This window comes from Salvelinus fontinalis, chromosome 7, assembly GCF_029448725.1.
Source record: "Salvelinus fontinalis isolate EN_2023a chromosome 7, ASM2944872v1, whole genome shotgun sequence".
Taxonomy (NCBI): domain Eukaryota; kingdom Metazoa; phylum Chordata; class Actinopteri; order Salmoniformes; family Salmonidae; genus Salvelinus; species Salvelinus fontinalis.
The window spans coordinates 62,015,343-62,038,679 of record NC_074671.1 but is presented as its reverse complement, the minus strand read 5'-3'; the positions used below and the strand labels follow the sequence as shown (position 1 = coordinate 62,038,679).

The 23,337-nt window shown below is 41.1% G+C and overlaps 1 protein-coding gene across 3 annotated transcripts in view; it reads left to right on the top strand.

The window, feature by feature from the left end:
- Positions 1–23,313, top strand: part of LOC129859966 (uncharacterized) — a 56,813-nt gene extending 33,500 nt beyond the window's left edge. For 2 of the 3 annotated variants that reach the window (XM_055930247.1, XM_055930248.1), the window contains 5 exons: positions 7,820–7,968; positions 8,593–8,792; positions 11,162–11,299; positions 11,544–11,683; positions 22,626–23,313. In XM_055930247.1, coding sequence (XP_055786222.1) covers positions 7,820–7,968; positions 8,593–8,792; positions 11,162–11,299; positions 11,544–11,683; positions 22,626–22,844 — 846 coding nt within the window. In that variant the 3' untranslated portion in view covers positions 22,845–23,313. The remainder of the gene's footprint in view (positions 1–7,819; positions 7,969–8,592; positions 8,793–11,161; positions 11,300–11,543; positions 11,684–22,625) is intronic. The other variant, XM_055930249.1, reaches the window with a different exon arrangement.
- Positions 23,314–23,337: the final 24 nt, after the last annotated feature.

Below are 23,337 nucleotides of genomic sequence, written 5' to 3'. Positions count from 1 at the left end.
GATGTTTAGACTACAAACCATTATAAATGGCCTATTTGCGAGATTGACTTGTCATTTCAATCAGCGTAGCCTAGGCCTACTGACTAAAATCCAGGTTTATGATTGTGATTCAACTTTGCCATGGTTTGGTTAGCTGGATGCAGGTAGCCTATAGCCCCTGATAGGCCTACATCTCATTTCAGACAGCCTACAGTAGCCTCGACAAGATGTAACATGAACGATTTAGCAGCTTGCTTAGTTCAAATTTACAGACTAATTAATTCGACATGAATATCGAGGCGATTTCAAGGTAGTAAGTGCTTCCGTTGCCGAATAGGCTACTGAGGATGGGGTCGTAATTTCAATCACTGAACCAAATGTGAACAATAGGCCTATGCTTGTCAACAGCCAGTGTTTTTATTTATTTACCTGAAGTCTAATCTGACTGACTGTTACCTTCAATCTAATCAATTCCAACAAACAGCTGATTGGCAATTGCGTTAGCACTGCGACCATGATCACAATTGATAACATCCAATTTCATTAACTAAACATGGCCATTCATAATTGTATAATAAGATAAGGATACAACAACAATACACTGAAGTTATAATATAACCTATTTACTTAATCCAGTGGTGTAAAAATAATTAAAAGTATTAAGTAGTTTTTTTAGGGTATCTGTACTTTACTATTTATATTTTTGACAACTTTTACTTCACTACATTCCTTTAAAAAAGTAGGTACTTTTACACCAAATATTTTCCCTGACAAAAGTACTCGTTACATTTTGAAAAATTGTCCAATTCAGCACTTACAGTTGAAGTCAGGAGTTTACATACACTTAGGTTGGAGTCATTAAAACTTGTTTTTCAACCACTCCACAAATTTCTTGTGAACAAACTATAGTTTTGGCAAGTTGGTTAGGACATCTACTTTGTGCATGACACAAGTAATTTTTCCAACAATTGTTTACAGACAGATTATTTAACTCATAATTCACTGTATCACAATTCCAGTGGGTCAGAAGTTTACATACACTGAGTTGACTGTGCCTTTAAACAGCTTGGAAAATTCCAGAAAATTATGTCATGGCTTTAGTAGCTTCTGATAGGCTAATTGACATCATTTGAGTCAATTGGAGGTGTACCTGTGGATCTATTTCAAGGCCTACCTTCAAACTCAGTGCCTCTTTGCTTGACATCAAAAGAAATCAGCCAAGAAGAAAAAAGAATTGTAGACCTCCACAAGTCTGGTTCATCCTTGGGAAAACTTCCAAATGCCTGAAGGAACCACGTTCATCTGTACAAACAGTAAAACGCAAGTATAAACACCATGGGACCACGCAGCCGTCATACTGCTCAGGAAGGAGACACCTTCGGTCTCTTAGAGATTAATGTACTTTGGTGCAAATCAATCCCAGAACAACAGCAAAGGACCTTGTGCAGATGCTGGAGGAAACGGGTACAAAAGTGTCTATATCCACAGTGAAATGAGTCCTATATCGACATAACCTGAAAGGCCGCTCAGCAAGGAAGAAGCCACTGCTCCAAAACCGCCATAAAAAAAGCCAGACTACGGTTTGCAACTGCACATGTGGACAAAGATCGTACTTTTTGGAGAAATGTCCTCTGGTCTGATAACAAAAATATAACTATTTGGCTATAATGACCATCGTTATGTTTGGAGGAAAAAGGGGGATGCTTGCAAGCTGAAGAACACCATCCCAACCAGGAGGTCAGGAGGAATGGGCCAAAATTTACCCAACTTATTGTGGAAGGCTACGTGAAACGTTTGACCCAAGTTAAACAATTTTAAAGGCATTGCTACCAAATACTAATTGAGTGTATGTAAACTTCTGACCCACTGGGAATGTGATGAAATAAATAAAAGCTGAAATGCATAATTCTATCTCCTATTATTCCACATTCTTAAAATAAAGTGGTGATCCTAACTGACTTAAGACAGGGAATATTTACTGGGATTTTAATGTCAGGAATTGTAAAACTGAGTTTGTCTCGCTCGTCAAAATGAATGGACCAAGGCGCAGCGTGAGTTGAGTTCCACATAATTGTAATTAAAGTGAAACTTAAAAAATAAAAAAATAAACAAACAACGAACGTGAAGTACAGAGAGCACTAGGCACTAACTGAAACAATATCCCACAAAGCAGGTGGGAACAATGAACCACTTAAGTATGATCCCCACTTAGAGACAATAAACAGCCTCCTCTAATTGGGATCCATACTAATACACCAACATAGAAAAACAAATACTAGAAAACCCCCCTAGTCACGCCCTGACCTAAAACACCATAGAGAACCCTGAGGGCTCTCTATGTTTAGGGCGTGACAGTTTAAATATACTTGGCTAAGGTGTATGTGAACTTCTGACTTCTGACCACCCTGCATACCACTACTGGCTTGCTTCTGAAGCTAAGCAGGGTTGGTCCTGGTCAGGCCCTGGATGGGAGACCAGATGCTGCTGGAAGTGGTGTTGGAGGGCCAGTAGGAGGCACTCTTTCCTCTGGTCTAAAAAATATCCCAATGCCCCAGGGCAGTGATTGGGGACACTGCCCTGTGTAGGGTGCCGTCTTTCGGATGGGACGTTAAACGGGTGTCCTGACTCTCTGAGGTCATTAAAGATCCCATGGCACTTATCGTAAGAGTAGGGGTGTTAACCCCGGTGTCCTGGCTAAATTCCCAATCTGGCCCCTTAAACCATCATGGTCACCTAATAATCCCCAGTTTACAATTGGCTCATTCATCCCCCTCCTCTCCCCTGTAACTATTCCCCAGGTCGTTGCTGCAAATGAGAACGTGTTCTCAGTCAACTTACCTGGTAAAATAACAGTAAAATAAATAAAATAAATAAAAAACTGTATCAAGAGAACATCCCTGGTCATCCCTAATGCCTCTAATCTGGCAGACTCACTAAACACACATGCTTAATTTCTAAATGATATCTGAGTGTTGGAGATAGCCCCTGGCTATCCATAAATAAAAAACTAATTGATTTGCAATGGCTCCAGTGATATTGTCATTTCAATGAATTTATTGTATAAAATGGTAGGCTACAGTAGCCTACATAGGCATAGAAATCACTAATTGTTGGCCAACAGATGCAAATGTATCATTCTCCACATTTTAATGGGGAAAAGTTCAATGAAAATTACATAACAGAAGCAGCCGAGGGAGTTCCTTAACTTCCATTTCAAATGTCTACTCTTCGCTTCATACAATATGTTTTTCCATAAGCAAAGTCCTCAATAGAATGCAGTTTAAACCACCTCTGAGTGACCAACATTGATGTTTTGTTTTGAGTCACCGTTTGAACCCATTAATCTGAATATTAGTCAGAGAGAGATAGAGACGGGGGAATTCCTTAACTTCCATTTCAAATGTCTACTCTTCGCTTCATACAGTATGTTTTTCCATAAGCAAAGTCCTCATTAGAATGCAGTTTAAACCACCTCTGAGTGACCAACATTGATGTTTTGTTTTGAGTCATCGTTTGAACCCATTCATCTGAATATTAGTCAGAGAGAGAGATAGAGACGGGGGAATTTTGTCAGACCTGGGCCCTGACAGTAGATCTCAGTAAGACAAAAAGAATGGTGTTCCAAAAGATGTTCAGTTGCCAGGACAACAAACACAAATTACATCTAGACACTGTTGCCCTGGAGCACATAAAAACTATACATACCTCGGCCTAACATCAGGACCACAGGTAACTTCCACAAAGCTGTGAACAATCTGAGAGACAAGGCAAAGAACATGTGCCATCAAAAGGAACATCCAATTCGGCATACCAGTTAGCATCTGGCTAAAAATACTCAGTTATAGAACACATTACCCGCTCACCAACCAAGAATTCACAAAATGTGACAAACAGAAAATTCAGACTCTGCATGCTTAATTCTGCAAACCTATCACCATATAATGCATGCAGAGCAGAATTTGGCTGATACCGCTAATAATCAAAATCCAGAAAAGAGCAGTTACAAGGAAACAAATCAATCACCTACAGAGAGATGAACCTGGAGAAGAGTCCCCTAAGCAAGCTGGTCCTGGGGCTCTGTTCACAAACAGAAACACACCCCACAGAGACCCAGGACAGCAACACAGTTAGACCCAACCAAATCATGAGAAAACAAAAAGATAATTACTTGATACATTGGAAAGAATTTACAAAAAAACAGAGCAAACTAGAATGCTATTTGGCCCTAAACAGAGAGTACACAGTGGCAGAATACCTGACCACTGTGACTGACCCAAACTTAAGGAAAGCTTTGACTATGTACAGACTCAGTGAGCATAGCCTTGCTATTGAGAAAGGCCGCTGTAGACAGACCTGGCTCTCAAGAGAAGACAGGCTGTGTGCACACTGCCCACAAAATGAGGTGGAAACTGAGCTGCACTTCCTAACCTCCTGCCAAATGTATGATCATGTTAGAGACACACATTTCCCTCAGATTACACAGAACCACAAAGATTTCGAAAACGAATCCAATTTTGATAAACTCCCATATCTACTGGGTGAAATACCACAGTGTGCCATCACAGCAGCAAGATTTGTGACCTGTTGCCACAAGAAAAGGGCAACCAGTGAAGAACAAACACCATTGTAAATACAACCCATATTTATGCTGATTGATTTTCCATTTTGTACTTTAATAACCTCTAACGCCTCACAAACCCGGATCCGGGATCCCCCCCATCAAAAAAGCTGACTAGCATAGCCTAGCCTAAAGCCACAGGGATATCATATATCATATATCATATCATATATCATATATCATATAATAAAATGTTCATGAAATCACAAGTCCAAGACACCAAATGAAAGATACACATCTTGTGAATCCAGCCATCATTTCTGATTTTTAAAATGTTTTACAGGGAAGACACAATATGTAAATCTATTAGCTAACCACGATAGCAAAAGACACAACTTTTTTTGTCCACCATTTTTTTCCTGCATAGGTAGCTATCACAATTTCGACCAAATAAAGATATAAATAGTCACTAACCAAGAAACAACTTCATCAGATGACAGTCTGATAACATATTTATTGTATAGCATATGTTTTGTTAGAAAAATGTGCATATTTCAGGTATAAATCATAGTTTACCATTGCAGCCACCATCACAACTCTCACCAAAGCGACTAGAATAACTACAGAGACCATTGTGTATTACCTAATTACTCATCATAAAACATTTCTTAAAAATACACAGCGTACAGCAAATGAAAGACACAGATCTTGTGAATCCAGCCAATATTTCAGATTTTCTAAGTGTTTTACAGCGAAAACACAATATAGCGTTATATTAGCTTACCACAATAGCAAACATCACAACAGCATTGATTCAAGCAAAAAATAGCGATAACGTATAAACCACCAAAATATATTATTTTTTTCACTAACCTTCTCAGAATTCTTCAGATGACAGTCCTATAACATCATATTACACAATGCATATAGAGTTTGTTCGAAAATGTGCATATTTAGCGGCACAAATCGTGGTTATACAATGTGATTAGTGGCCAAAACTTCAAGCAATCTGTCCTGCGCCATCTTGGAGAGGCACCTATTCTAATCGAAAACTATTCATAAACTTGACTAAAAAATACAAGTTGGACAGCAAATGAAAGACAAATTAGTTCTTAATGCAATCGCTGTGTTACATTTTTTAAATTAACGTTACTTCAGCATACAGCGTGCGCTAAAGCGAGACCGCACCGAAATTCATGGCGAAATTATTATTTGACATTTGTCAACATAAATACGAATTAACAACAAAAAGATTGCTTACTATTTGCCGAGCTTCCATCAGAATCTTGGGCAAGGTGTCCTTTCTCCAGAACTATCGTCTTTTGGTTGAAAGGTGTCCTCTTCAGGGCCTCCCGGGTGGCGCAGTGGTCTAGGGCATCGCAGTGCTAACTGCGCCACCAGAGTCTCTGGGTTCGCGCCCAGGCTCTGTCGCAGCCGGCCGCGACCGGGAGGTCCGTGGGGCGACGCACAATTGGCATAGCGTCGTCCGGGTTAGGGAGGGTTTGGCCGGTAGGGATATCCTTGTCTCATCTCGCTCCAGCGACTCATGTGGCGGGCCGGGCGCAGTGCGCGCTAACCAAGGGGGCCAGGTACACGGTGTTTCCTCCGACACATTGGTGCGGCTGGCTTCCGGGTTGGAGGCGCGCTCTGTTAAGAAGCAGTGCGGCTTGGTTGGGTTGTGCTTCGGAGGACGCATGGCTTTCGACCTTCGTCTCTCCCGAGCCCGTACGAGAGTTGTAGCGATGAGACAAGATAGTAATTACTAGCGATTGGATACCACGAAAACTGGGGAGAAAATGGGATAAAAAAAAAAAAAAAAAAAAAAAAAGGAAGATGTCCTCTTCTCATGTGGAAAAAGCAGCTAACGATAACCACCCACTGGAGAGGTGCCCAACTAGTGAAAGCGCGTCACAAAGAAATCCAGGAAAATCGCAATAAACTGATATAAACTGCTATAAGTCAGTTTAAATTAACTACCTTATGATGTCTTTAACACCTATAACGAATAAAAACATGACCGGAGATATAGAACTGCTAAAACGAAAGCGTTTGCAGGACGCCATTGTGATGTCCTCTTGCGCCAGATGTCCCGTTGAAAAGAATGGTACTTCCGTTCCATGATCATTTATAGTGGCCCAGATTGCGCAATCCACTCCATTCAAATTCTCCCCGCTTACTGACATCTCGAGGAAGGCGTATGCAGTGCATGTAGCCCGATGGCTTACATGGGGACTTATAAACTGACCTCAGAACAGGGACCTAGATTTCTGAAATCTCACTCCCTGACAGGAAATTTGCTGCAGAATGAGTTCTGTTTCACTCAGAGAAATAATTCAAACGGTTTTAGAAACTAGAGAGTGTTTTCTATCCAATAGTAATAATAATATGCATATTGTACGAGAAAGAATTGAGTACGAGGCAGTTTAATTTGGGAACGAATTTTTACAAAGTCGAAATGGCGCCCCCCTAGTGTCAAGAAGTTTTAACTATTTGCACGTCATTATAACACTGTATATAGACATATGACTTTTGTAATGTCTTTATCCTTTTGGAACTTTTGTGAGTAAAGTTTACTGTTCATTTTTTAAATTGTTTATTTTAATTTTGTTTTATCTATTTCTGTAACGGGTGGCGTAATCCTCCTCCTCAAACGAGGAGAGGAGAGAAGGATCGAAAGACCCAAAATGCAGCGGGTTGTGAATACATAATGAATTTTAATAAACAAGACAAAACTAAACACACGAAGAACACTTGATACTTTACAAAACAACAAAACGAAGTAAACAGACCTGGACACGAACTTACATACAACGTGAAGAACGCACGAACAGGAACAGACTACAAATACCTAACGACAATGAAACAGTCCCGTATGGTGCGCACATACACTGACACGGAAGACAATCACCCACAAACAAACAGTGAGAACACCCTACCTTAATATGACTCTCAATTAGAGGAAAACGCAAAACACCTTCCTCTAATTAAGAGCCGTACCAGGCAACCCAAAACCAACATAGAAACAGAAAACATAGACTGCCCACCCAAAACTCACGCCCTGACCATCACACACATACAAAACAACAGAAAACAGGTCAGGAACGTGACAATTTCACTTGCTTTGGCAATGTAAACATATGTTTCCCATGCTAATAAAGCCCCTTAAATTGACAGCGATGATGCCATTGTTTATGGTACAGTTTTCTTCACCTCTCCAGGTAGAAAGAGGAAGGTCATCAGTGTTGTTATTCAGTCTTGTCTGTTCTCTTCCCATCTCTCTAGACTGTCCACCAAGCCAGCAGGGCTCCTCCACCAGAGAGATGCCCAGAGGGGGCTGAGGCCAGGGCTCTCCACCCGGTCTCCAAGGAGACCACCATGCTCAGCTTCAGCCTGGAGATGAGACGAGAGGACGACCTGGATGACCTGGAGAGGTGGGCTGAATCAATCAATCAATCATCCATGAACTGTTTTTGTACATAGTCCCCACATTTTAAGGGACCAAAGTATTGGGACAAATTTACTTAACTTTTTACTACTTTAATACATATTTAAGGATTTGGTCCCATATTCCTAGCACGTTATGATTTACATGAAGCTTGTGACTTTACAAATTTGTTGGATGCATTTGCTGTTTGTTTTGGTTGTTTTAGATAATTTTGTGCCCAATTAGAAATTAATAGTAAATAATACATTAGCTGTATTAAAGCTGACAGTCTGCAATTTAACCTCACAGCTCACTGTATATTCCTGGAACGTGTGTTGACACCCATATTAAATTTAGTGTATAATGTATTTTAATGTTTCCCAAACACGTGCACATTTAGTTTTTGCCTTAGCACTACACAGCTGATTCAAATAACCAACTCATCATTAAGCTTTGATGATTTGAATCAGCTTTGTAGTGCTAGGGTAAAAACCAAAGCGTTCACCCAGGTGGGCCCCAGGACCGAGTTTGAGAAACGCTGTTTTAATGGACCACTGGCCTTACACGAATCTACATAAAAATGTATAAGGTCATGTATCGTCCCTGAATAAAGTGACTCCTATCGCCCCAGGGAAGACCTCACAGAAGAGGATGACAACAAGGCTGATGGTGAGGTTGACGATCTGTTCCTGGTTGCCATGACGAACACCAGAATCTCCGTGGTGAGGGGGCGTGGCTGCGGTGACGGGAGCTCTTGTCACAACTGTGGCAAGTCGGATTGTAACTTCAACGAGGTTGTCATGGTCGCAGAGTCCAGCAAAGTCACCTTGCGTAAGATTTAATAATATTATGTATTTTTAAGCAGTGGGGGCAGTTCCCAGCCCACTTGTATTTTTTGACTATCTTTTAATTGATAGGACAGTGAGTAGAGGGGACAGGAAAGACAGGAGAAGATTGTGTTCAATAGATAGTGGGATGGTTTTGTACCCAGGCAGACACGAGACATGAGCACTGGGGTGTGGCAGCATATAACCACAAGCTAGAACACAGCAGGCCAGCCTTCATTTTCGTTTAACAAGGGTCTACCCTGGGCATGTTCTGGTCCTTACTTCTAAAGAACACGTCTGGTTGGTAAGTAGGCTATTCCTTTTATTAATGGTATCAGTACTGCCAGTGCTGCTGTAGCATTTTATTCTGCTCTTCTATCTGGTTTTTGCCTGGCATTTAACACCACATTGTATGGTGACAACAGATACTTTCTGATACTACTTACTCAACTCGACCTGGTTCCAAATCGTGGGCAATAGCGGTGCTTGTAGAAACAATCATATTTACATTTTTTATATTTTATTATTGTATAATTACAATTTAACTCTAACTGGTTCCAAATCGTGACTAGTGGCGCTTATAAAATCTATCATATTTTACTTTCACATTTATTACTGTGAATTAACCATTTCATCACGTAAATACAGGTTCATTTGTGTAATGTAAAATACACTTCCCTCATTACCATCACTATCTCTCATGGCCATTCCGACAGAGAAGTGAAACCCTGGTCATGAATACCATATCACAATCACCATGTCCACATATTAATAAACCTGACTTTTATCATTTCCACATCTCCTCCTCATAGTAATAAACTAGACTGGATCCTTTCCACATCTCCTCCTCATAGTAATAAACTAGACTGGATCCTTTACACAGTAATAAACTAGACTGGATCCTTTCCACATCTCCTATACATAGTTATAAACTAGACTGGATCCTTTACACAGTAATAAACTAGACTGGATCCTTTACACAGTAATAAACTAGACTGGATCCTTTCCACATCTTATTTACATAGTTATAAACTAGACTTTATAATTTCCATATTTCCTCCACATAGTAATAAACTAGACTGTATCCTTTCCACATCTCTATATAGTTATAAACTAGACTGGATTCTTTCCACATCTCCTCTACATAGTAATAAACTAGACTGGATCCTTTCCACATCTCCTCCACATTGTTATAAACTAGACTGGATCCTTTCCACATCTCTATATAGTTATAAACTAGACTGGATCCTTTCCACATCTCCTCCACATAGTAATAAACTAGACTGGATTCTTTCCACATCTCAATATAGTAATAAACTAGACTGGATCCTTTCCACATCTCCTCCACATTGTTATAAACTAGACTGGATCCTTTCCACATCTCTATATTGTTATAAACTAGACTGGATCCTTTCCACATCTCTATATAGTTATAAACTAGACTGGATCCTTTCCACATCTCCGCCACATAGTAATAAACTAGACTGGATTCCTTCCACATCTCTATATAGTTATAAACTAGACTGGATCCTTTCCACATCTCCTCCACATAGTAATAAACTAGACTGGATTCTTTCCACATCTCCTCCACATAGTAATAAACTAGACTGGATCTTTCCACATCTCCTCCACATAGTAATAAACTAGACTGGATCTTTCCACATCTCCTCCACATAGTAATAAACTAGACTGGATCTTTCCACATCTCCTCCACATAGTGATAAACTAGACTGGATCCTTTCCGCATCTCCTCCACACAGTAATAAACTAGACTGGATCTTTCCACATCTCCTCCACATAGTGATAAACTAGACTGGATCCTTTCCACATCTCTATATAGTTATGAACTAGACTGGATCCTTTCCACATCTCTATATAGTTATAAACTAGACTGGATCCTTTCCACATCTCCTCCACATAGTAATAAACTAGACTGGATCCTTTCCACATCTCCTCCACATAGTAATAAACTAGACTGGATCCTTTCCACATCTCCTCCACATAGTAATAAACTAGACTGGATCCTTTCCACATCTCCTCCACATAGTAATAAACTAGACTGGATCCTTTCCACATCTCTATATAGTAATAAACTAGACTGGATTCTTTCCACATCTCTATATAGTTATAAACTAGACTGGATTCTTTCCACATCTCTATATAGCTATAAACTAGACTGGATCCGTTCCACATCTCCTCCACTCTTAGCACCATGGGATTATTTCACTTGTGTAGCTTCACCAATGCTCTGCCATGGGTCCCAAACAATGACATCATCCAAACGAAGAGCTTGTTGAGGTATGTTTCCTCATCTTCTTCATTGTATTTTCTGATGACCATTTTGTCTGTTTGTTTCTCTCTTTTTGTGTTCAGTGTCACGAGGAATGGGCAACTTGGAAAAAGTACAACAGTTGGACAACATCTTTATTGAAAACTATTTATACCACATGTACCTTCGGCGTAAACTTACACGTAAGATGTGGAGTATTCCTAGTTTGTCAGCAACTCCAGGTTTGTTATAGAATAATGTGTTTTTGTATTATGCCGTCGATTTTCTTATTCTTTTATCGTGATAAAAAATATACAACTGTGTTTATTAAACGTTGCAATGGCAATTAGTGTACAAATATTAACTTGATGATGGACAGTCTAAACTGTCTAGACTACAGACTGCGAACGCTAACTTTATCCCAATGTTTTTTGTTACTATGGTAATAACTGATTATTGATTTGTTTTTGGATTGATTTATTCCAGAGAAGATCACCATCTATCACTACAAGTCTGACTGTGTGGACGGAGAGTTTCGGGGGGTCCCTGTGGTCCTCAACTTCACCAGCTCTAACTGTTTCCTCAAGTGTGTTAAGGACGGAGAGAGAGTCTCTCTCTGTGTTGAGGTGAGCACATACCCTTCTGCTTTCTGCTGCTAAGACTAATGTTAGCAAGGTCCTGACAAACGAAACTACAAAATGAGAGTATCAAGTTGGGTTCTCTTATTATATTTATTGCAGCGCATCAAGGAGAGAGCGTCTGCGCCAAAACAGTACAATAGTACTTCCCTAAAGAGAGGATATTTCTACAGATACACAAATAACTCCTCACAAGGTCACAGATGAGCATACACTGACTATACCGAACATTAGGAACACCTTTCTAATACTGAGTTGCACCCCCAGACCCCCCTTTTGTCCTCAGAACAGCCTCAATCTGTCGGGGCATGAACTCTACAAGGTGTCAAAAGCGGGGTTATGTGGTTCAAGGCCCTCTAAAAGACATTGGGGTTAGGTGGTTCAAGGCCCTCATAGACATTGGGGTTAGGTGGTTCAAGACCCTCTAATAGATATTGGGGTTAGGTGGTTCAAGGCCCTCTAATAGACATTGGGGTTAGGTGGTTCATGGCCCTCTAATAGATATTGGGGATAGGTGGTTCAAGGCCCTCTAATAGACATTGGGGTTAGGTGGTTCAAGGCCCTCTAATAGACATTGGGGTTAGGTGGTTCAAGGCCCTCTAATAGATATTGGGGTTAGGTGGTTCAAGGCCCTCATAGACATTGGGGTTAGGTGGTTCAAGACCCTCTAATAGATATTGGGGTTAGGTGGTTTAAGGCCCTCTAATAGACATTGGGGTTAGGTGGTTCAAGGCCCTCTAATAGACATTGGGGTTAGGTGGTTCAAGGCCCTCTAATAGATATTGGGGTTAGGTGGTTCAAGGCCCTCTAATAGACATTGGGGTTAGGTGGTTCAAGACCCTCTAATAGATATTGGGGTTAGGTGGTTCAAGGCCCTCTAATAGACATTGGGGTTAGGTGGTTCAAGGCCCTCTAATAGACATTGGGGTTAGGTGGTTCAAGGCCCTCTAATAGATATTGGGGTTAGGTGGTTCAAGGCCCTCTAATAGACATTAGGGTTAGGTGGTTCAAGGCCCTCTAATAGACATTGGGGTTAGGTGGTTCAAGGCCCTCTAATAGACATTGGGGTTGGTGGTTCAAGACCCTCTAATAGATATTGGGGTTTAGGTGGTTCAAGGCCCTCTAATAGACATTGGGGTCAAGTGGTTCAAGGCCCTCTAATAGACATTGGGGTCAGGTGGTTCAAGGCCCTCTAATAGATATTGGGGTTAGGTGGTTCAAGGCCCTCTAATAGATATTGGGGTTAGGTGGTTCAAGGCCCTCATAGACATCGGGGATAGGTGGTTCAAGGCCCTCTAATAGACATTGGGGTTAGGTGGTTCATGGCCCTCTAATAGATATTGGGGTTAGGTGGTTCAAGGCCCTCTAATAGATATTGGGGTTAGGTGGTTCAAGGCCCTCTAATAGACATTGGGGTTAGGTGGTTCATGGCCCTCTAATAGATATTGGGGATAGGTGGTTCAAGGCCCTCTAATAGACATTGGGGTTAGGTGGTTCATGGCCCTCTAATAGATATTGGGGTTAGGTGGTTCAAGGCCCTCTAATAGATATTGGGGTCAGGTGGTTCATGGCCCTCTAATAGATATTGGGGTTAGGTGGTTCAAGGCCCTCTAATATATACATTGGGGTTAGGTGGTTCAAGGCCCTCTAATAGATATTGGGGTTAGTTGGTTCAAGGCCCTCTAATAGATATTGGGGTTAGGTGGTTCAAGGCCCTCTAATAGATATTGGGGTTAGTTGGTTCAAGGCCCTCTAATATATACATTGGGGTTAGGTGGTTCAAGGCCCTCTAATAGATATTGGGGTTAGTTGGTTCAAGGCCCTCTAATATATACATTGGGGTTAGGTGGTTCAAGGCCCTCTAATAGATATTGGGGTTAGTTAATTCAAGGCCCTCTAATAGATATTGGGGTTAGGTGGTTCAAGGCCCTCTAATAGATATTGGGGTTAGGTGGTTCAAGGCCCTCTAATAGATATTGGGGTTAGGTGGTTCAAGGCCCTCTAATAGATATTGGGGTTAGGTGGTTCAAGGCCCTCTAATAGATATTGGGGTTAGTTGGTTCAAGGCCCTCTAATAGATATTGGGTTTAGGTGATTCAAGGCGGTTCAAGGCCCTCTAATAGATATTGGGGTTAGGTGGTTCAAGGCCCTCTAATAGATATTGGGGTTAGGTGGTTCAAGGCCCTCTAATATATATTGGGGTTAGGTGGTTCAAGGCCCTCTAATATATATATTGGGGTTAGGTGGTTCAAGGCCCTCTAATAGATATTGGGGTTAGGTGGTTCAAGGCCCTCTAATATATATATTGGGGTCAGGTGGTTCAAGGCCCTCTAATATATATTTTGGGGATAGGTGGTTCAAGGCCCTCTAATAGACATTGGGGTCAGGTGGTTCAAAGCCCTCTAATAGACATTATGGTGTTTCAGGCGAACTATAGTCCTCTGGCTCCTTATTGTAGTGGTACAAGGGACCGAGACGTCACTCCCTACATCGTTAAAGGGTCACTTTTACCAGCATTTTCACAATCAGTAGTGACATCATCACACCTGCCCTCTGAACTGCCAGGCACTAGGCAGCACAGACATCGGGTCAAAACCCATATGAAAGGTACGGCGCACAACTACAGTCAGTTTACAGGCATTCACCAGCAGTGAGTCATTCCAGGACCAGATTGTGTCCCACATACAGTATTGTTGTTTACCAGAGGTCACAGTCTGTTCACCAATCACCCTTTCACTGCTAAAGGAACCAATTGCAGCTTTCACCTTGACATTTACAGAGGAATGGATCATGGAGATAGCCTTCAACTGGGTGGTATGGGCACGGCAGACTCAGTCAATTCGTGCAACTCAGCGAGTTCTTCAAGGATAGTGGAAATATACAGATATATTGCTGTTAGTGACTGGGTATGTTCAGGTGTTCTAGGGAACAACGGAGCGGCAGGTAGCCTAGTGGTTAGAGCGTTGGGCCAGTAACCTAAAGGTTGCTAGATCGGATCCCTGAGCACACAAGGTAAATATCTGTCGTTCTGCCCCTGAACAAGGCAGTTAACCCACTGTTCCTAGGCCGTCATTGAAAATAAGAATTTGTTCTTAACTGACTTGCCTAGTTAAATAAAGGTTAAATAAAAAATGTGGCGTCGTTGGGAAAAGATAACTTCAACACAGTAATCAATAGGTACTTTACATGTCTGTGTTCGTTACCAGCTGAGGGGCTCTCCCATGTCCAGGATGCAGCTGAGATTAGTTCCTTCATGGGAAACAGCTGGTGGTTTGAAATAGAACAGTAGATGTTAGACAGTGTGGTATAGAATCTGGTCATGAGTAGCGTTGCTGAAAGGTACAGGAGTGATTAGAGGCAAGCCCTCAACTTGCATTGCCCTCCCCTGTGACCACTTCCACGGGAGTCCGTCTCCAATAGGAACTTCTACCACAGACAGTGGAGGCTGCTGAGGGGAGAACGGCTCACAACAATGGCTGGAGCGAACAGAACCGCATCAAACACCTGAAACCATGTGTTTTTTTTTAAATACATGTTTTTTTTAACCTTTATTTAACAAGGCAAGTCAGTTAAGAACACATTCTTATTTACAATGACAGTTACAAAGCCTACCCTGGTCACTAACGACATGGGAATTGAACCGAATGGAGATGGAGCACGTGTCGCAGGACAAGTAGTCTTCCTAGAGACCTTTGTCACTCGTGGGATCATTATTATGTAAGAGTGAGTGAATAAAGGCGGTCTTGCTCTCGACCAGCAGTGAGAAGGGGAAGTGGGGGCCTGCGTTTAGTTTCACGCCACCACATCCTTATCTAGACTGTGTGGACCAATCACTGTCAAATGGTTAGTGAGATTCCTATTCGAGGAAGACATTTCATTAAAACGGGCCGTCCTCCAGTGACTACAATCATCTGAGAAGTTACCGCCCCAGGCTAGCCAGGGATGATTCTGGATAAAGGGGGTGGTATAATTAAGCAGTAAGGTACAAGGAGGTGTGGTATATGGCCAATATACCACGGCTAAGGGCTGTTCTTAGGCACGACGCATCGCGGAATGCTGGTTGGTTGACCGCCGTGGTATATCAAACCGTATACCACGGGTTTGACAAAAGGTTTAAAATTACAAAATTACTTTAGTAACCAGTTTATAATAAAAATAAGGCACCTCAGGGTTTGTTGGAGATAGACAATATACCACGGCTAATGACTATCCAGGCACTCCGCGAATCGTCGTGCTAAGAACAGCCTTTAGCCGTGGTATATTGGCCATATACCAACCCCCCCCCCCCCCCATCAGCATTCAGGGCTGGAACCACCCAGTTTTATAATTGTCCGTGTCATACGTGGTAACAGAGCACGATCACATGCAGCGTCACAACTGAAGAGGATAGGGGTGTTAACAGTTTTAGCATACCACGTTTTTACCACATCTGTCCCTCCCAAAGTCAGTGTTACCATGTGGCACTATCATCCCACAGACCCTGAGCGGTCTCCGTCTGATTGATGAGGCGGGAACACTTAGGCTCAAAGGTCAAGTTGGCAGTCACCCCCCCCCCCCCCCGATCAGCAAATGGTAAAGGAGTGCCTTTCCATTCTGACAAGAGTGTAACTCTACTCTTTATCACATACATCAAACTCACAGGAGAAAGACGAGTCGTCTGTTTGGTTATCAATCACACATCAAACTCACAGGAGAAAGACGAGTTCTCTGTTTGGTTATCAATCACACATCAAACTCACAGGAGAAAGACGAGTTCTCTGTTTGGTTATCAATCACACATCAAACTCACAGGAGAAAGACGAGTCGTCTGTTTGGTTATCAATCACACATCAAACTCACAGGAGAAAGACGAGTTCTCTGTTTGGTTATCAATCACACATCAAACTCACAGGAGAAAGACGAGTTCTCTGTTTGGTTATCAATCACACATCAAACTCACAGGAGAAAGACGGGTCGTCTGTTTGGTTATCAATCACACATCAAACTCACAGGAGAAATACGAGTCAGTCATCTGTTTGGTTATCAATCACACATCAAACTCACAGGAGAAAGACGAGTTCTCTGTTTGGTTATCAATCACACATCAAACTCACAGGAGACAGTTCATCTGTTTATCAGTCATAAATTCTGGGCCCTGGTCGCTTTCCAGGTGCTCAGGCACTCCCCATCTGGGAATATAGTCTCTCAACAGGGTTTTAGCTTCAGTGGGAGCATCATTCTTCCTAGTGGGGGCGACTTCAACCCACGTGGAGAACGTATCTAATACAAACAAACAATATTTTTACCCTTTACTTGGTGGTAAATAGATGACATTGATTTGAAGCTTTCCAAAGGGTTCCCATGGTAGGGATCTGGTTCCCATGGTAGTGATCTGGTTCCCATGGTAGGGATCTGGTTCCCATGGTAGGGATCTGGTTCCCATGGTAGTGATCTGGTTCCCATGGTAGTGATCTGGTTCCCATTGTAGTGATCTAGTTCCCATGGTAGTGATCTGGTTCCCATGGTAGTGATCTGGTTCCCATGGTAGTGATCTGGTTCCCATGGTAGTGATCTGGTTCCCATGGTCGTGATCTGGTTCCCATGGTAGTGATCTGGTTTCCATGGTAGTGATCTGGTTCCCATGGTAGTGATCTGGTTCCCATGGTAGTGATCTGGTTCCCATGGTAGTGATCTGGTTCCCATGGTAGTGATCTGGTTCCCATAGTCGTGATCTGGTTCCCATGGTAGTGATCTGGTTTCCATGGTAGTGATCTGGTTCCCATGGTAGTGATCTGGTTCCCATGGTAGTGATCTGGTTCCCAGTAACTGGACTGGTTTCTTTCATATTGTTTCAGATCTGGCCGTTTTTAACCATTTGTTTTTGCAAATTGGGCCAAATTCGGGACAATACCATTCTTTCCTACACATTCCTAACATCTCTCCTTGGACACATGCCTCGTTCCATGATACTATATGTGAACAAGATAGGGAAGGAGTATGGGTGGCGCCACCGTACGGCCGCCTGGGTGGCGCCACCGTACGGCCGTCTGGGTGGCGCCACCGTACGGCCGTCTGGGTGGCGCCACCGTACGGCCGTCTGGGTGGCGCCACCGTACGGCCGTCTGGGTGGCGCCACCGTACGGCCGTCTGAGTGGCGCCACCGTACGGCCGTCTGGGTGGCGCCAGACACCGTCGCCATCGGGTTTTCAGCCTGAAGACGTCAAACACCACTTCAACGGTATCGGCATTGTTTTGCATATTAACAGCATCAGTATAAGTATGTACAGTCACCATGGGTGAGTCCCGTGAGGGGAGGAGGAACCATAGGTGAGTCCCGTGAGGGGAGGAGGAACCATGGGTGAGTCCCATGAGGGGAGGAGGAACCATGGTTGAGTCCCGTGAGGGGAGGAGGAACCATGGTTGAGTCCCGTGAGGGGAGGAGGAACCATGGGTGAGTCCCGTGAGGGGAGGAGGAACCATGGGTGAGTCCCGTGAGGGGAGGAGGAACCATGGGCGAGTCCCGTGAGGGGAGGAGGAACCATGGGCGAGTCCCGTGAGGGGAGGAGGAACCATGGCCGCTGCTGCTTTCGCAGCCATGTCAGCACCTGGTTAGTTTTCCCCTGCTACGGAGTGGGGAGCGTGTTCTGTCGGGGTAGGCATATGGCCCGTTGGATGAGGTCTTGAATTTGAGATCTTTGTGACTCTAGTGCCTCATCTAGTTTTTGGATGTTATGTTTGTGAGATTCAACCACCGAAGTCTGGTGTTTTCAAATGAGCCAAACTGTAAAATAATGTTAATGTCATGAGGCATTGGTCACGGTCCCGACCGTGTTTCATTTCAAATGACTTTTTGTGGCAGCGTTTTATTCTTGCTCGGTCCAGGGAACCACGCTTGGGCCAGATGGTGTCCGTCAACTTGTGATTTAGGAAAATACTCCATTTACTCATCTTGAGAGAAGTCCTACAACTCTGAGCTACTTGGTTGTCCGGAGACCATTTGTCTTCAGTCTCAACAGCCTGTTCTTTACAATTACAGGCTCCCATGTTTTTTTAACAGATTTAAAAAATATATATTTTACAAGTTTGGCGAGATCTTCAGGTGTATTTTCACTATTTCAGTTCAATGAGACATACAGATGGCACTATATTGTTGGTGAGCGCTTTGGGTGTATTTGCATTTGGTATTCACATAATTTGCATATATTTAGGTTCAGGTCATAAAATAATTTCTAAAAAGTATAATAAAGGGATATTTACTATGGGTCTAGCACCCAAAATACATAGTAAAAATGTTTAAATACATACTCTGACATTTATTACCTTGAGTTCTCACCCAGATGTACCTTACTTTATCCAGGATCATTCCTGGGTTTACCTTAATAACACAACATTTAATCCAGGATCTACTAAACTAACATGGAATTGTTTTAAGAGGGTCACACCATGGATCATTTTAGCTATTTGATTTTGAATTTTAGGACTTTAGGTATATTTGATCAAATATTGAATTTGGACTTTACTATTATAGCTTAAAGAAACACATTGAATAACATTCAGAAATGGTAAAAACAAAAATTCAAAGACAGTCAAAAAATACATCATAAGGAATGTTTTTGAAAGCTTTAACCTGTACATATCCTTTCAGTCTTGTGACAAACGGACTGAAAAGCATCAGGAAGGATGATAACGAGACTAAAGTAGTTTTGGGGAAACCCCAGGGGTTGACAGGGGACCAGTCATTCTTCTTTGTCATCCATAAATGATAAAAAGAGGGTTTGTTGTTTCTGCATGTTATGTTACTCTAGTTTCTCTAGTTTTATATATATACCATCATTTTATACCATCGTTGTTTTGAAGTGATCGGTCCTATATCTACGAGATGTAAGAACGCTTAGGAAATATTTAAGTTTTTTTAGACACATATTTAACCCCTTATTTTTGTTGGCACAAAACTACTTCTATACTTCCATTCATTTGTATGGGTTACCTTCAGACGATTCTCAGACTCTTGTGTGGACTCTCAGACTCTCTCACGAAAAACAGACGTTTTTCGTGAGAGAACTGATTTTCGGGATGTCTCATGGTCTGATAAACACAGCTGGAGCTCGGCCACCTTCCTCCGCAGATGAGGAAGGGCGACATCGGAGGATGTGGTGGATTGAGACTCATGCAAATATCTCTCGCTTAAACTGATGGATTTTGATGGGGATTTTTTTTATTGCGTTCACTAGATTGACACACAGATGTGCATCAATAGACATCAATAGACTAATGTAACGGCAGCCTTCCTCCTCTTCGTCTGAGGTGTAGCAGGGATCGGACCAAGACGCAGCGTCGCTCGTTTTCAAAATGTTTTTAATAAACAAGACGAAACTGTGAACACTTACAAATAACAAAATAACAAACGTGGCAAACCGAAACAGCCCTATCTGGTGCAGAGAAAACACAGAGACAGGAAAAAAACACCCACAAAATCCCAACACAAAACAAGCCTCCTATATATGATTCCCAATCAGAGACAACACAAAACATCTGCCTCTGATTGAGAACCATATTAGGCCAAACATAGAAACAGACAAACTAGACACACAACATAGAATGCCCACCCAGCTCACGTCCTGACCAACACTAAAACAAGCAAAACACACAAGAACTATGGTCAGAACATGACACTTAAATATTTAAGAATTTAAGATGTGTTCAATATAATTGCTACTATATGTATTTTTAGTTCACCACTAATTGCATATTTTTCAAATAACTTAATCGCAGTCAGTAAAGGAAATGAGACCAAGGACTAATGTTATTCCCTGTTGTTAATGTTATTCCCTGTTGTTAATGTTATTCCCATGTTGTTATTCCCTGTTGTTAATGGTATTCCCTGTTGTTAATGTTATTCCCTGTTGTTAATGTTATTCCCTGTTAATGTTATTCCCTGTTGTTAATGTTATTCCCTGTTAATGTTATTCCCTGTTAATGTTATTCCCTGTTGTTAATGTTATTCCCTGTTGTTATTGTTATTCCCTGGTGTTAATGTTATTCCCTGTTGTTAATGTTATTCCCTGGTGTTAATGTTATTCCCTGGTGTTAATGTTATTCCCTGGTGTTAATGTTATTCCCTGGTGTTAATGTTATTCCCTGTTGTTAATGTTATTCCCTGTTGTTAATGTTATTCCCATGTTGTTATTCCCTGTTGTTAATGTTATTCCCTGGTGTTAATGTTATTCCCTGTTGTTAATGTTATTCCCGTGTTGTTATTCCCTGTTGTTAATGTTATTCCCTGTTGTTAATGTTATTCCCTGGTGTTAATGTTATTCCCTGTTGTTAATGTTATTCCCTGTTGTTAATGTTATTCCCTGGTGTTAATGTTATTCCCTGTTGTTAATGTTATTCCCTGTTGTTAATGTTATTCCCATGTTGTTATTCCCTGTTGTTAATGTTATTCCCTGTTGTTAATGTTATTCCCTGTTGTTAATGTTATTACCTGTTGTTAATGTTATTCCCTGTTGTTAATGTTATTCCCTGGTGTTAATGTTATTCCCTGGTGTTAATGTTATTCCCTGTTGTTAATGTTATTCCCTGTTGTTAATGTTATTCCCATGTTGTTATTCCCTGTTGTTAATGGTATTCCCTGTTGTTAATGTTATTCCCTGTTGTTAATGTTATTCCCTGTTAATGTTATTCCCTGTTGTTAATGTTATTCCCTGTTAATGTTATTCCCTGTTAATGGTATTCCCTGTTGTTAATGTTATTCCCATGTTGTTATTCCCTGTTGTTAATGTTATTCCCTGGTGTTAATGTTATTCCATGTTGTTAATGTTATTCCCTGTTGTTAATGTTATTCCCTGTTGTTAATGTTATTCCCATGTTGTTATTCCCTGGTGTTAATGTTATTCCCTGTTGTTATTGTTATTCCCTGGTGTTAATGTTATTCCCTGTTGTTAATGTTATTCCCTGGTGTTAATGTTATTCCCTGGTGTTAATGTTATTCCCTGTTGTTAATGTTATTCCCTGGTGTTAATGTTATTCCCTGGTGTTAATGTTATTCCCTGTTGTTAATGTTATTCCCTGTTGTTAATGTTATTCCCATGTTGTTATTCCCTGTTGTTAATGTTATTCCCTGTTGTTAATGTTATTCCCGTGTTGTTATTCCCTGTTGTTAATGTTATTCCCTGTTGTTAATGTTATTCCCTGTTGTTAATGTTATTCCCTGTTGTTAATGTTATTCCCTGTTGTTAATGTTATTCCCTGGTGTTAATGTTATTCCCTGTTGTTAATGTTATTCCCTGTTGTTAATGTTATTACCTGTTGTTAATGTTATTCCCTGTTGTTAATGTTATTCCCTGGTGTTAATGTTATTCCCTGTTGTTAATGTTATTCCCATGTTGTTATTCCCTGTTGTTAATGTTATTCCCTGTTGTTAATGTTATTCCCTGGTGTTAATGTTATTCCCTGGCGTTAATGTTATTCCCTGGTGTTAATGTTATTCCCATGTTGTTATTCCCTGTTGTTAATGTTATTCCCTGATGTTTTTGTTATTCCCATGTTGTTATTCCCTGTTGTTAATGTTATTCCCATGTTGTTATTCCCTGTTGTTAATGTTATTCCCTGTTGTTAATGTTATTCCCTGGTGTTAATGTTATTCCCATGTTGTTATTCCCTGTTGTTAATGTTATTCCCTGATGTTTTTGTTATTCCCATGTAATGTTATTCCATGTTGTTATTCCCTGATGTTAATGTTATTCCCATGTAATGTTATTCCATGTTATGTTATTGTTATTCCATGTTATTGTTAATCCATGTTCATGTTGAATTTGAGTAGTGAATAGTGTTACCTATACTGTACAGGCTTTAAAAGCAGATTTAGGTAGATATGCACAAGGACTAAAAGGAATTGTTGAATAATAATAATAATAATAATGATAGCTTTAACATGTACACGTCCTTTCAGGCTTGTGACCAACACAGACTGAAAAGCATCAGGAAGGATGATGAGGAGATCCAGGCGTTTGTCTTCTACATGAAGGCTGAAATGAGCAAACAGCGCCGGTTTGAGTCCGCCTACTGCCAGGGCTGGTTCATCCACACTCCTAACGAGACTAAAGTAGTTTTGGGGAAACCCCAGGGGATGACAGGGGACCAGTCATTCTTCTTTGTCATCCATAAATGATGAAGAGGGTTTGTTGTTTCTGCATGTTATGTTACTCTATGTAGTTTATTTTATACCGTCATTTTATACCACCATTTTATACCACCATTTTATACCACCATTTTATACCATGTCATTTGTATTTTTTTATTGATCCCATGAGTCCCTGGAAAACGATGATGATTGCTGAGTGGACTATACTGGCTACCATAAATGTGCTGTAGATGAATTGAATGTAGAGAAACAGAGCCCAGGAAAAGTATGGGGGTGTACTGATATTACAATACGTATGTGTAATACAATAATGCAGCAGTGACCTGCTATTCTGCTATTGCAGAGAGAAGTAGCTATGTATCATACACAAATAATTAGCATTTGTTTGTATTTTTCACTTATTGATAGTTTAGTCAGATGAGTAATGCTTTTATATTCTTTTTCTGTGACTTAAGTATTTTTATTTAGAATAAAATGTATTCTAAAACTCTACAAATGTCTTGAATTTATGCATAATTTA